At 36.0% G+C, this 15,914-nt stretch overlaps 1 protein-coding gene across 1 annotated transcript in view; it reads right to left on the bottom strand.

Moving 5' to 3' along the window:
- AGGF1 (angiogenic factor with G-patch and FHA domains 1) overlaps positions 1–15,914 on the bottom strand; it is a 44,946-nt gene that overhangs the window by 14,705 nt on the left and 14,327 nt on the right. The window contains exons 6-8 of the mRNA XM_068535533.1: positions 8,405–8,735; positions 7,299–7,410; positions 6,418–6,469 (exon numbers count right to left, since the gene is read on the bottom strand). Coding sequence (XP_068391634.1) covers positions 6,418–6,469; positions 7,299–7,410; positions 8,405–8,735 — 495 coding nt within the window. The remainder of the gene's footprint in view (positions 1–6,417; positions 6,470–7,298; positions 7,411–8,404; positions 8,736–15,914) is intronic.

Raw genomic sequence — 15,914 nt, 5'->3', positions numbered from 1 at the left:
CTCATGAAACATTCTCCAGGATAGACCATATCTTGGGTCACAAATCAAGCCTTGGTAAATTTAAGAAAATTGAAATCGTATCAAGTATCTGTTCCGACCACAACACTATGAGACTAGATATCAATTACAGGAAAAATACTGTGAAAAATACAAACATATGGAGGCTAAACAATACGCTACTAAATAACCAAGAGATCACTGAAGAGATCAAAGAGGAAATAGAAAATTACCTAGAAACGAATGACAATGAAAACACGACGACCCAAAACATACGGGATGCAGCAAAAGCAGTTCTAAGAGGGAAGTTTATAGCAATACAATCCTACCTCAAGGAACAAGAAACATCTCAAATAAACAACCTAACCTTACACCTAAAGCAATTAGAGAAAGAAGAACAAAATAACCCCAAAGTTAGCAGAAGGAAAGAAATCATAAAGATCAGATCAGAAATAAATGAAAAAGAAATGAAGGAAACAATAGCAGAGATCAATAAAACTAAAAGTTGGTTCTTTGAGAAGATAAGCAAAATTGATAAACCATTAGCCACACTCATCAAGAAAAAAAGGGAGAAGACTCAAAACAACAGAATTAGAAATGAAAAAGGAGAAGTAACAACTGACACTGCAGAAATACAAAGGATCATGAGAGATTACTACAAATAACTATATGCCAATAAAATGGACAACCTGGAAGAAATGGACAAATTCTTAGAAAAGCACAACCTTCCGAGACTGAACCAGGAAGAAACAGAAAATATGAACAGACCAATCGAAACTGTGATTAAAAATCTTCCAACAAACAAAAGCCCAGGACTAGATGGCTTCTCAGGCAAATTCTATCAAACATTTAGAGAAGAGCTAACACCTATCCTTCTCAAACTCTTCCAAAATATAGCAGATGGGGGAACACTGCCATACTCATTTGACAAGGCCACCATCACCCTGATACCAAAACCAGACAAATTTGTCACAAAGGAAGAAAACTACAGGCCAATATCACTGATGAACATAGGTGCAAAAATTCCTCAACAAAATACTAGCAAACAGAATCCAACAGCACATTAAAAGGATCATACACCATGGTCAAGTGGGGTTTATTCCAGGAATGCAAGGATTCTTCAGTATATGCAAATCAATCAGTGTGACACACAGTATTAACAAACTGAATGATAAAAACCATACGATAATCTCAATAGATGCAGAAAAAGCTTTCAACAAAATTCAACACCCATTTATGATATGCCAGAAAGTAGGCATAGAGGGAACCTACGTCAACATAATAAAGGCCATATATGACAAACCCACAGCCAACATCATTCTCAATGGTGAAAAACTGAAACCAATTCCACTAAGATCAGGAACACGACAAGGTGGCCCACTCTCACCACTATTATTCAACATAGTTTTGGAAGTTTTAGCCACAGCAATCAGAGAAGAAAAAGAAATAAAAGGAATCCAAATTGGAAAAGAAGTAAAACTGTCACTGTTTGCAGATGACATGATACTATACAGAGAGAATCCTGAAGATGCTACCACAAAACTACTAGAGCTAATCAATGAATTTGGTAAAGTAGCAGGATACAAAATGAATGCACAGAAATCGCATTCCTATACACTAATGATGAAAAATCTGAAAGTGAAATTAAGAAAACACTCCCATTTACCATTGCAACAAAAAGAATAAAATATCTAGGAATAAACCTACTTAAGGAGACAAAAGACCTGTATGTAGAAAACTTATGTAAGACACTGATGAAAGAAATTAAAGATGGTACAACCAGATGGAGAGATATACCATGTTCTTGGATTGGAAGAATCAACACTATACTACCCAAAGCAATCTACAGATTCAATGCAATCCCTATCAAACTACCAATGGCATTTTTCACAGAACTAGAACAAAAAATTTCACAATTTGTAATGGAAACGCAAAAGACTCCGAATAGACAAAACAACTGTGAGAAAGAAAAATGGAGCTGGAGGAATCAGACTCCCTGACTTCAGAGTATACCACAAAGCTACAGTAATCAAGACAGTATGGTACTGGCACAAAAACAGAAATACAGATCAATGGAACAGGCTAGAAAGCCCAGAGATAAACCCACGCACATATGGTCACCTTATCTTTGATAAAGGAGGCAAGAATATACAATGGAGAAAAGATAGCCTCTTCAATAAGTGGTGCTGGGAAAACTGGACAGCTACATGTAAAAGCATGAAATTAGAACACTCCCTAACACCATACACAAAAAGAAACTCAAAATGGATTAATAACCTAAATGTAAGGCCAGGCACTATAAAACTCTTAGAGGAAAACATGGGTAGAACACTCTATGACATAAATCACAGCAAGATCCTTTTTGAACCACCTCCTAGAGAAATGGAAATAAAAACAAAAATAAACAAAGGGGACCTAAAGAAACTTAAAAGCTTTTGCACAGCAATGGAAACCATAAACAAGACAAAAAGACAACCCTCAGAATGGGAGAAAATATTTGCAAATGAAGCAACTGACAAAGGATTAATCTCCAAAATTTACAAGCAGCTCATGCAGCTCAATATCAAAAGAACAAACAACCCAATCCAAAAATGGGCAGAAGACCTAAACAGACACTTCTCCAAAGAAGATATACAGATTGCCAACAAACACATGAAAGGATGCTCAACATCGCTAATCATTAGAGAAATGCAAATCAAAACTGCAATGAGGTATCACCTCACACCAGTCAGAATGGCCATCATCAAAAATCTACAAACATTAAATGCTGGAAAGGGTGTGGAGAAAAGGGAACGCTCTTACACTGTTGGTGGCAATGTAAATTGATACAGCCACTATGGAGAACAGTATAGAGGTTCCTTAAAAAACTAAAAATAGAACTATCATATGACCCAGTAATCCCACTACTGGGCATATACCCTGAGAAAACCATAATTCAAAAAGAGTCATGTACCACAATGTTCACTGCAGCACTATTTACAATAGCCAGGACATGGAAGCAACCTAAGTGTCCATCTACAGATGAATGGATAAAGAAGATGTGGCATATATACACAATGGAGTATTACTTAGCCATAAAAAGAAATGAAATTGAGTTATCTGTAGTGAGGTGGATGGACCTAGAGTCTCATACAGAGTGAAGTCAGAAAGAGAAAAACAAATACCGTATGCTAACACATATACATGGAATCCAAAAAAAAAAGAAAAGAAAATGGTTCTGATGAACCTAAGGTCAGGATAGGAATAAAGACACAGACGTAGAGAATGGAGTTGAGCACACGGGGAAAGGTAAGCTGGGACGAAGTGAGAGAGTAGCATTGATACATATACGCTAGCAAACGTAAAATTGACAGCTAGTGGGAAGCAGCTGCACAGCACAGGGAGATCGGCTCGGTGCTTTGTGACCACCTAGAGGGGTGGGATAGGGAGGGTGGGAGACAGGCACAAGAGGCAGGGGATATGGGGATATACATATGCATATAGCTGATTCACTCCGTTATACAGCAGAAACTAACACAACACTGCAAAGCAGTTATACTCCAATAAAGATGTTTAAAAAAAAAGTTACAAAAGACTACATATTATACGATTCCATTTATATGAAATGTGCAGAACAGGCAAATCCACAGAGACAGAAAGTAGACTGGTGGTTGCCTAGGGGTGTGGAGGTCAGGTGGAAACGGGGAGTGATCACTATCGAGTATGATGTTTCTTTTCATGGTGATCAAAATGTTCTAAAATTGACTGTGGCGATGGTTACAGAACTGTGAATACACTAAAATCCTCTGAATTACACACTTTCAATGGGTAAACAATATACGGTATGTAGACTATATCTCAATAAAGTTCTTACAAATTTTCGTAAGTATAAACTTATAAAATTGTTCAAACATACAAAAGAATATACTGAAAAATGTCTACCCATGATCCAGCTTTAATAAATTTTGTTATATTTGCCTCAGATACTTAAAAGAAAATAAATTATTATCCATTGACGTGTACTTCACTCTATCCTCCACCCTTTCTTTCAGAGGTTTGATGTTTATTTAATCATGACGTATCTCTTTATACTTTTACCATATATGTATATATCCATAAAAATTATGTTTATTTTGTCTTGTTTGGAACTTGATATAAATAGGAATCACACTATGAATTTTTTATTGAGACAGTTTATAGACAGGAAATTCATAGTTCTTAAATGTACAGTTTGATGAGTTCTGACAAATTTATGCTAAGAGTATATATTTCTTTTATCTTGCTTCTTTGGCTTAATATTATGTTGTGAAGTATATCTAGCTGTTGTGCATAGTTGTGCTACTTTGCTGAATGGTAATCCATTGTATGGCTGTACCACTACGTGTTCTACATATTTCTACACATTCTTCTGATGCCGACATCCAGGTTTTTTCCAAGGTTTTACTATTTTTCAAAATGCTTCTATGAACATTCTTGTATATGCACCCTTCTTGTGGACAATACGAGGGTTTCTCTGGGATATACACTTAGGAATGAAACGGCTAAGCCACAGTATATGCAAACCTTAAACTTTGATACTGCCATTATCATTTTCCAAAGTGGTTGGACCAATTTATATTCCACACCAATCTATAAGAATTCTTGTTGCTCCATGTACTCTTAAACAACACTTTGTATTGTCAGAATTTTTAGTTTTTGCAAACATAACAGGTGTGAAATTAATCTCATCACTGTGATTTTAGTTTGCACTTTCCTTATTACTGCTGAGACTGAAACCTTTTCTTATATTTATTAGCCATTTGGGTTTCCTCTTCTGTAAATTTTCTCTTCATGTCCTTCGTACATTTCTTTCAATTGGGTTGTTTAGCATCATAATAACTATATCAGAGAGTTTAAATAGTTTCAAGTCTTTTGACCTGAAACCTTATTCCAAAGAGCTTTCTAAATTATGCTCTCAACAGGAATGATATTTAATAAATAGGATGAATGAAAACTGACATCTTGGTCTCATTTGTACTTCTTAAATTACTACAAATATTGAATGGTTTTCACATATTAACCATATTTCCTCTACTGTGAATTACTTACGTCCTTCTCTCATTTACCCACGGCGCGGTTTGAAAAAATGAATTTGTATGAGCTTTTAAAATATAAAGGATATATATTTTATCAGATCTGACTGTCCTAGTCTGCCTTTTAAATTTATTTAACAAATAAAGAACTTCAAACTTAAATTATTCAGTATTACCTTGTCCTCTGTGATTCTTTTCCTTTTTTTTAAACTTAGAAGGTCCTTTCCTATCCATTCGTTAAATATTCATTTCTGTTTTCCCCCTAATATTAATATGAAGTATGTGGGGTTTTTTTTAATTTAATTTTTCCATATACCTGGATATGTGTGATATATATTGTCAAACTGATTTCACACAGCTAACAAATCATCTATCCCACCAGTGGACATGTTTGTTTAAAAGAAAAAGCAGAAATGCCACCAGAGAACTACCTACATTTTAGACTGAAGTGGGAGAAGGACATCTTTGCTACTTAAGTTACAGATTGGGTTTTCTTTGGAGGCAGAAGAATCAAGGGTCATAAGAAGGTAAACAAGAAAGATAACTTGGTCAGGGTTAGGATTACGAGGATTTCCTTCCCTCTGAATGAGTACAAAGTAAAAATAACTAGACTTTCAAACTAATAATGGGAAAACAAATTTCATTCCAAAAAGACAAAAATCACAAAAAATACATATGTTAGAATTATATTATAGTCCATTAAATAGAAACAAAATGGGGATGATGAAAGGTCAAAAAAAAAAAAAAGAAAAAAGGTAACAGTCAGAAAAGGGAGGGGGGAGAAGTACAGAAAATATAGTAAAGAAGAAAGATAAATGAGAGTTTTGGTAGCTAAACCTTGTAACTTAAGCTGCAACTGTTCTTATTGTTTGTTTTGAAAAACCCGACTACGCTTTTTCCTGAAACCATTCGAGACGCAACTAGGAAAAGCTATAAATGGAAAGCCCTGGATGGTAGAGGATAGATTGTTCTTGAGTTGGAAAACACCCTGGACTCAAAGTGACCATGCACTAAAGTAGCCTGAATCCAGGTCTGATTTATTTTTGAACTGCTATAATATCTAGCATATTTATTTCATTCAATAAATATTTGTTAAATGGGCATTACTTTAATACTTAAATTAATCCACATTTTCTACTCCTGCACCAGACTGTTAAAAATTAAACATAATTTTAGCTCATCCAAATTGTGAAAGAGAATTTGTATTTTCTCAAGCAGTGGAATCAACAAATCTGCATTGCGTTCATTACCATTACTATACTGACTATTAACCTTTCTTTCTAATGGGAAAAATCCTAAGCTTTCTGCCATAATGATGATTTACAAAATCACACCTAGGGGGCTGTAACTGAAAAATCAAAGAGCTTACCTTACTGACACCAACTTCAGGGATTCGGAGAGTATGCTCCATATCTTTTTCTCTGCAGAGTTAAGTAAAATGCCTTTAATTATTTTTGAAGCATACATAAATGTAGCGCTTAAAGAATGTTTTTGAAGATAAGTTTTTCTGTTTTAAAAGATAATGTTAAAATGTAAGTCTCTCTATCACACTAAATCTGGTTTCCATAATGCTACTCTAATTTCCTGTTTGCAAGAAGGTTCCAGAATTACTTTTACTCTTTGGTACATCTGTCACAGGCTAGTAGACATCCAGTGAGACAAAATATCCTTTGTACTAACGTCCATCACTTTTTCCAGACCTGTTGACTGTTCCCACTTCTATTACTACATGTAAAAAAAAGTATACTATTTCTAAGAATTTAAAATTAAGATATCGCATGGAACCTGAATTAAAGATACATTACCTTTCCAGTTGGGAAGAAAGGAAATTATCCTACTCATGATTAAAACCTACCTCTCTACCAAGCTGGCTGAATTACAAAGGGGTAAAGGAAAAGAATCAGAGGAGGTCAATAGTGGGTTTAAGTAATTTAAACCTAAAAAAAGCAATACAAAAGATAAGAACATGACAAAAACCTCTGTGGAAGGTATCATATCACCAAGATTTTATCTCTTTACCTAGGCAGTCCCCTTCAGGGATAATGAGGTTATATCTCCAATTGTCTTCCAAAAGCAGGTGACAAAAGGTAAGTGTCAGAATATTTTTGGAGTGGAAAAGGGAGGGACATGGATGTCACTTTTTGCCTAGTCAACAAGTACCATGCATATTTAATGATTAACTGCTCAGGAAAAGTACAGTCCACTGGAATAAGACAAATACACAAATATAATAACATTAAACATTTTTACCTTCCAATTGTAGCAGGATTTACAGCTGTAATGATAAAAAGTGATCCTGTCTGCAACACAGGTGATCTAATTACAATTACTCTAATACACGGGGGCCAAATTTTTTCTTCATCTGCCAAAGAAAGAAATGTGTACATATTAATTCAAATGCTATGGGAAAAAATTAGAAATGTATAGGGATGAGTAGGAGGCATACATAAAGTAAAAATATATTGATAAAATCTTCATTCTGTTTAAAACAACATTCTTAAATTCTGCTATATCACATACACAGTAAGTAAGGTTTAACAGTGTTACCAATTTAAAATGATCAACCTATGGGACTTCCCTGGTGGTCCAGTGGTTAAGACTCCACACTTCCACTGCAGGGGGGCACAGGCTCGATCCCCAGTCAGGGAACTAAGATCCCACATGCCGTGCAACGTGGCCAAAGATAAATAAATTTATAAAAAGATCAACCTAAAGATATTCAGCACCTATCACAATTATAAAATAATCAACTCTCTCTTTTTTAAGGTCTTGGAATTTGAAAGTATCTCAAAAAAGCATTTTTACATTAAGTTAGAAAAACTGAGTCTGCCCTTTTTAAGAAAAAAATAAGAGGAAATTCCATTAAGAACAAAATAAGCTCATATACACCAATATGAAATCCTGAGTTTTAAAAGTATATCTTTATATCCTCAAGTAAAATAAATATTAGATTTACCGTAATACCTATGTAAGCTGAATTCATGGACTACTCTTTTTAAAGGCAACTGCTTTCCATCCCTCAATTACAAAAGTGGACAATTATCTAATCCACTAAAATAGACTTTGTACCTACTTTAGGATTAGAAAGTAGGTAACTTGGTTTTGTGTTCTACTGACTAAGCCATACAATGCACTCAAACTTCAGGATCCAAGTAGTAGTCATTTATTCACATCCTACTCTTGAAAAATAACCAAGCAGTTATAATTTTTAATAATGTCATTAATCTCTTTAAAACACTCAGCTCACTTTTTGGTAGATATATTATATGGGTTACTAACACTTTTAACTGTTTTGCACTTTTACAATGACCATACTTGGTTATTTATGTAAAATTAAATAATGGCCATTAACTCACCTTCATCTTCAGTATCTTCTGCAGTTACATTGTCTTCACTGGTAATGTCTTCATCGTAACTGTCCTCGGTCTGAGAGTCTGTAATTTCACCTTCTTCGGGCTCACTATCAGTCTCTATGATTTTCTCATCTTTAAATGAAGCCGAATTATAAATGTTTTCATTAAGAGGAGATTCTACAGTCTTTGCGCTAACTGGAACAGTATATTTGGGGGGACTCTTTTTGTAATGAATGTCTATTTTGGCCTTCTTTTTCACATTTGCAAAATCTTCTCCCTCACTGCAGCTTATATGTTCAATACTTGATGTTTTTTGATCTTCTGAATTCAAATTCTGGAAAGAGGTGGGAACAGGAGAGAAGACTCTTAAACATGACCATCTTGTATTTAATGCTACATGTTTCAATGAATTAGTGAAGATATATGTACAGTGAAATAACAATAGCTATTATCTCTACTGCCTCTTCCTCTCATGTTCCCTTTCCTGGTTAATGATATTACCATCCACTTATCCAAATCATAAGTCTTTGACATCTCCTTAACCACCACTTGAAATCAACTACCAAGTGCTATAGACTCTGTTTGAAATTTATCCCAATTTTCTCTCCTTATCTATTTTCAGTGTCTTAACTGTCCCAGTCCAGGCCCTCATCACATATTGCTCGGACATGTGACAGCCTAGAACAATGCTGTCAAAAATAAAATGCAAGTTATATTTATACTTTAAAATTGTCCAGTAGGGCCATTAAAAAGGTAAAAAGAAACCAGTGAAATTCATTTTATCTAACCCAGTACTTACAAAATATTATTAATTATATATAAAATTAACATTTAATCAATATAAAAATTACCAAAATATTTTACATGGATTTTCTGTACTAAGTCTTCAAAATTGAGTGCAGTTTACACTTAGAAAGCATCTTAATTAGGATTAGCTACATTTCAAGTATTCAATAGCCAGATGGAGCTGGCTGAACAGTGCAGGCCTAGAGAATACAACTAAACCTGAATTTTCTTTTTGAACGTTGAGCCAATTATCAAGTCAACATACATAACATAAAGAATTAGCTTTAATTACAGCAGGGATTTAAAGGTCCAAATGTACCTAATGTAGCAGAACTGAAGTTTTGCTAAAATTTAATATATTAGAGAGTTGGTTTGATAATACAAAAAAAGTACATATGAATCAGTTACATCTCTTTTGTTCCAAAATTCCAACTTACCTGGCATAAGCCTTTTATTATTTATTATACATGCATACTGGGCATACCCTAGGACAAATGAACAAATCTATTATTTTAACTTTAGAAGAAACAGAGGGTTATTTTCCTTTGGTTTGTAACACAGTCTGAATTTTCTTTCTATCTTAGAGCAACATGATGAAGTGAATTCATATGTTCCGCTGTTACTTTATAAAATATGAGAGCATCTTAAACACACTTGTGTTTGTTTGTTTTTTTAATTTATTTATTTATTTATTTTTGGCTGCGTTGGTCTTTGTTGCTGTGCGCGGCCTTTCTCTAGTTGCAGTGGGTGGGGGCTACTCTTCGTTGTGGTGCGCGGGCTTCTCATTGCAGTGGCTTCTCTTGTTGCGGAGCATGGGCTCTAGGCGCGTGGGCTTCAGTAGCTGTGGCACGTGGGCTCAGTATTTGTGGCTCATGGGCTCTAGATCGCAGGCTCAGGAGTTGTCGTGCACAGGCTTAGCTGCTCCGTGGCATTTGGAATCTTCCCGCACCAGGGATCGAACCTGTGTCCCCTGCACTGGCAGGCAGATTCTTAACCACTGCACCACCAGGGAAGTCCCTAAACACACATTTTTAATAGCAGCATAAATTCAGTTTGAAGACTGGCTAAACACTCACAGTGTGATAGATAAACTATACATACTTCCAGCAACATAAACTCACCAAGAACAAGAACGAGGACAAGGAGATGAAAAACTATGAGGAACTTTAAAGGCCACTGTGAGTTATGGCCAAAAAATTTCCCTATCTATATATGCTTTAAAAAAAAAAAAAAACCGGTTTCCAATCTTACATATTTTATTATTACTACTGCTTATAAGGACAATACATGCAGAGGAAAAATGAGTGAAATTGCAAGAGGTACTGCTTTTTAAAAACTATTTGTCAGTCTAGAATGTTAGGTAAATATTCATTAAGATATAAGAAAGGTCCAGGGCCTACATGTGGGCATTAAGCATATATGCATATTTCAAGTTATTACTGCAATCTCTTCACCCTACTTCCTTCCTTCTGTATACTCTACACTTTCAAAAAGTGAGGCTCAAGAACATCTTAAAACTCAAGAAAAAGATGAGGATGTCCTAACTGCTTTCCTCCCATGCTTCACAATTACCTTTTAGAATCCTTTGGGAATTCTCAGAATTTCATCAGGATTTTTCTTAAGTCTTAAGTCCTGAAGTTAATATATTTTTGAAGGATGGTAAAGATGAACAGTTATGGGAGCTAAGCTGGACCAAAATCTCACAGAATGCTTTCAAATTTCATTCTCTAGTTTGTCAGGAAAGGTCATTTGAGGACCGCTACATGTTCTTTGCTTTGCTAGGGAGAAGTAGTTTCATAATGTATCCTTTCAAACAGTTCAACCACTGGTAATAGGTAGACGTCACTAAAAAAGAGATCTTTAAAAAAAAAGAAAACTCATTTTTGGTATTTTAGTTACATAATCTTCAATTCCTAGGTATTGCCAGTGAAAATAAAAGAGAAATAAAGACAAATCAAATAGAGAATTGAGATAAAATTTCAACAGTAGGGGAGGTGGCCAAGGTGGTGAAGTAGGAAGACACTGAACTCACCTCCTCCCATAGACACACCAAAATTACAACTAGTTACAGAGCAACTATCTATGAGAATGACCTGAACACTAGCAGAAAAGATTTTCCACAACTAAAGACATAAAGAAGTAAGCACATGATACATATATACAATGGAATATTACTCAGCCATAAAAAGGAATGAAATTGGGTCATTTGTAGAGACATGGATGGACCTAGAGACTGTCATACAGAGTGACAGAAGTCAGTCAGAAAGAGAAAAACAAATATCGTTTATTATCACATATATGTGGAGTCTGAAAAAACTGGTATAGGCGATCTTATTTACAAAGCAGAAATAGAGACACAGATGTAGAAAACAAATGTATGGATACCAAGGCAGAAAGCGGGGCGGGGGGGGGGGGGGCGTGGGATGAATTAGGAGATTGGGATTGACATACATACACTATTGAAACTATGTATAAAATAGATAACTAATGGGAACCTATTGTCTAGCACGGGGAACTCTACTCAATGCTCTGTGGTGACCTAAATGGGAAGGAAATCCAAAAAAGAGGGGATATATGTATACGTACTGCTGATTCACTTCGCTGTACAGTGGAAACACAACATTGTAAAGGAACTATACACCAATAAAAATTTTTTAAAAAATTAAAAGAAAGAAACAAACAAAAGGAACCACACGAGATGGGTAGGACAGGTGGAGACCCACACCCCCATGCTGGCAACCCACAAATGGAAGGAATATCACAAGCACAGAGGTCCTCTACAAGGAGCGAGGAGTCTGATCCCCAAATGGGGTCCCCAGCCCAGGGGTCTTGCACTGGAAAGATGAGCCCCCAGAATGTCTGGCTGTGAAAAACCAGCAGAGTTTATGTTCAGGAGAACTAGAGGGATACAGGAATAAGATTCTGCTCTCAAGGGCACATGCAAAATGTCACATGCTCTATGTCCCAACACTGAGGCAGTAGTTTGAAAGGAGCCTGGGTCAGCTATTTTTGGGAGTCTGTTCTACCCCAATAACACTGGTACTGGAACACACCACTTTGGAATTTTCCTCTAGTCTGTTAGTGCTGGCGCCCCAGCCCTGCCCACCAGCAGGCTGGCACAGGCCCCAAACCCTACCCCTGGCCTGCCAGAAAGAGAGCCATGTGGGGACCCAGCTTCACCCCCAGTGAACCAGGAACAGCCTTGAGCCCCCCAGACCATGCAGCCAACTTCACAGGAAGGCTACCCTACCCTCTAGTAGGCCTACAGCCACCATAGAAGGCATGGCCTCACAGCCAACCAGGCCAGGGGCCAGCCCTGCCTACCAGTGCTCCCACAGTAATCAGCCCCACCACAACAGAAGGATGTATATGCAACCCACATAGGGGACACCCCTAAAGCATCTGGTTCTGGAGACCAAAAAGGAGTGTGCTGCTGGGGCCCCAGAGGAGGTCTCCTAAATAAGGCCATTTCTCCAAGACGGGAAACATAATCAACCTACCTAACACACAGAAATAAACACAGAGAATTGGGTAAAGTGGGGAGACAGAGGAATATGTTCCAAATGAAGGTACAAGACATAACCTCATAAAAAGAACAAACAAAGTGGAGATAAGCAATCTACCAGATAAAGAGTTCAAGGTAATGATCATAAAGATGCTCACCAAACTCAGGAGAAGAATGAATGAACATAAAATTTCAATAGTTAGAAAATATGAAGAAGAACCTAACAGAGCTGAAAAATAGAATAACTGAAATTAAAAATATAACTAGAAGGGACAACAGATTAGATGATACGGAGGAACAGATCAGCAGTCTGGAAAACAACAGCAGAAATCACTCAAGCTGAAGAAAAAACAGAATTTAAAAAAATGAGTATAATTTAAGAGACCTCTGGGACAATATCAAGCATATTAACAATCACAATACAGGAGTCCCAGGAGGAGAAGAGAAAGAAAGGGGCAGAAAGCTTATTTGAAGAAATCGTAGCTGAAAACTTCCCTAACCTGGGGAAGGAAACAGATATCCAGGTCCAGGAACCATAGAGTCCCAAACAAGATGAATCTAAAGAGGTTAATTACAATTAAAATGGCAAAAATTAAAGAAAAACAGAGAATTTTAAAAGCAACAAGGGACAGCAACTAGTTATCCACAAGGGAGCTACCATAAGGCTATCACTGACTTTTCAGCAGAACTTTGCAGGCCAGAAGGGAGTGGCACCATATATTCAAGGTGATGAAAGGCAAAAACCTACAACCAAGAACACTCTACCCAGAAAGGGTATCCTTCAGATTGGAAGGAGATAAAGAGATTTACAGACAAGCAAAAGCTAAAAGAGTTCAGCACCATTAAAACAGCTTTACACGAAATGTTAAAGGGACTTCTCTAAGTAGAAAAGAAAGGACCACAACTAGAAATATGGAACTTATGAAAGGAAAAATCTCATTGGTAAAGGTAAACATACAGTAAAGATAGCAAATCAACCACTGATAAAGCTAGTAGAAAGGCTAAAAGATGAAAGTAGTAAAATCATGTATATCTACATAAGCAGTTAAGGGATAAACAAAATGAAAACGTACAACATGACCTCAAAAACATCAGATGTGGGGGGAAACGAAACTAAAAATGTAAAGCAGTTAGAATGCATTCAAACTTCAGGAATCGTCTTAAAATACTCACATATATATAGGTTGTCAAATATGAACCTCATGGTTACCAAAAACCAACAACACATACACAGAAAAGAGAAAGGAATCCAAACATAACACTTAAAGGTAGTCATCAAATCACAAGGGAAGAGAGCAAAAGAAAAAAGGAACAAAAAAGTACTACAGAACCCCCCCCGAAAAACAATGAACAAAATGGCAGTAAGCACATACCTATCAGTAATTACTTCAAATGTAAATGGATTAAAAGCTCCAATTAAAAGACAAAGTGGCTGAATGGATTAAAAAAAAAACATATATATGCTGCCTACAAGAGACTCACTTCAGATCTAAAGACACACACAGACTGAAAGTGAGGGATAGAAAAAGGTATTCCATGCAAATGAAATAAAAAGGAAACTGGGGTAGCAATACTTATATCAGACAAAACAGACTGTAAAACAAAGACTGTCAAAAGAGACAAACAAGAATGTTATATGCTAAAGGGATCAAGCCAACAAGAAGATATAACAATTGTAAATATCTATGTACTCAACACAGGAGCACCTAAATACATAAAGAAAATACTAACAAACACAAAGGGAGAAACTGACAGTAACACAATAATAGTAGGGGACTTTAACACTCCACTTACATCAATGGACATCATCTAGACAGAAAAACAGTAAGGAAACGCTGGCCTTAAATTACACGTGACTAAATGAACCTAACAGATACATAGAGAACATTTCATCCAAAAGCAGCAGGATACACATTTGTTTCAAGTGAACATGGAACATTCTGTATGATGATGACATGCTAGGCCACAAAACAAGTCTCAAGAAATTTAAGACTGAGATGCAACTAGAGATTATCATACAACGTGAAGTAAGTCAGAAAGACAAAGACAAACACCATATAATATCACTTATATGTGGAATCTAAAATATGACACAAATGAACCTATCTACAAAACAGAAACAGACTCACAAACATAGAGAACAGACCTGTGGTTGCCAAGGGGGAGGAAGGGAGGGAGAGGGATGGACTGGGAGTTTGGGGTTAGTAGATGCAACCTATTACAATTAGAATGGATAAACAAGATCCTACTGTATAGCACAGGGAACTATATCCAATCTCCTGGGATAAACCATAATGGAAAAGAATTAAAAAAAAAAAAAGAATGTATAGATGTGTATAACTCAGCAGAAATTAGTACAACACTGTAAATCAACTATACTTCAATTAAAATTTAAAAAAAATTTAAGACTGAAATATTAAGCAGCGTTTTCAATCACAACAGTATGAAACTAGAAATCCACTACAAGAAAAAAACTGCAAAAACCACAGACACATGGAGTCTAAACAATACACTACTACACAAGCAATGGGTCACTAATGAACTCAAAAAAGAAATCTGAAAAATACCTGGAGACAAATGAAAATGGAAACACAATGATCCCAGATCCATAGGAGGCAGCAAAAGCAGTTCTAAGAGGAAGTTTATAGAAATACAAGCTTACCTCAGGAAACAAGAAAAATCTTAAATAAACAATCTAACCTTACAGCTGAAGGAACTAGAAAAAGAAGAAAAAACCCCAAAGTTAAGAGAAGAAATAATAAAGGTCAGAATAGAAATAAATGATACAGGGAATTCCCTGGTGGTCCAGTGGTTAGGACTCTGTGCTTCCACTGCAGAGGGCATGGGTTTGATCGCTGGTCGGGAAACTAAGATTCTGCAAGCTGCGCAGCGTGGCAAAAAAAAAAACAAAGAAAGAAAGAAAGAAATGGTAGAGACTAAAAAAAGAAAAAAGATCAGTGAAACTAAGAGCTGGTTCTTTGAAAAAATAAACAAAATTGCTAAACCTTTAGCAAGACTTATCACCAAAAGAGAGGGCCCAAATAAATAAAATCAGAAAGAGAAGTTACAATTGATATTGCAGAAATACAAAAAATAAGAGATTACTATGAACAATTATATGCCAATAAAACAGACAACCTAGAAAAAATGGATAAATCCTGAGAAACACAGTCTCCCAAGACTGAATCAGGAAAAAATAGAAAATATGAACAAACCATTTAC

Source organism: Eschrichtius robustus, chromosome 2, assembly GCF_028021215.1.
Source record: "Eschrichtius robustus isolate mEscRob2 chromosome 2, mEscRob2.pri, whole genome shotgun sequence".
Classification (NCBI taxonomy): Eukaryota; Metazoa; Chordata; class Mammalia; order Artiodactyla; family Eschrichtiidae; genus Eschrichtius; species Eschrichtius robustus.
This window is presented reverse-complemented; position numbering and strand designations above follow the sequence as displayed.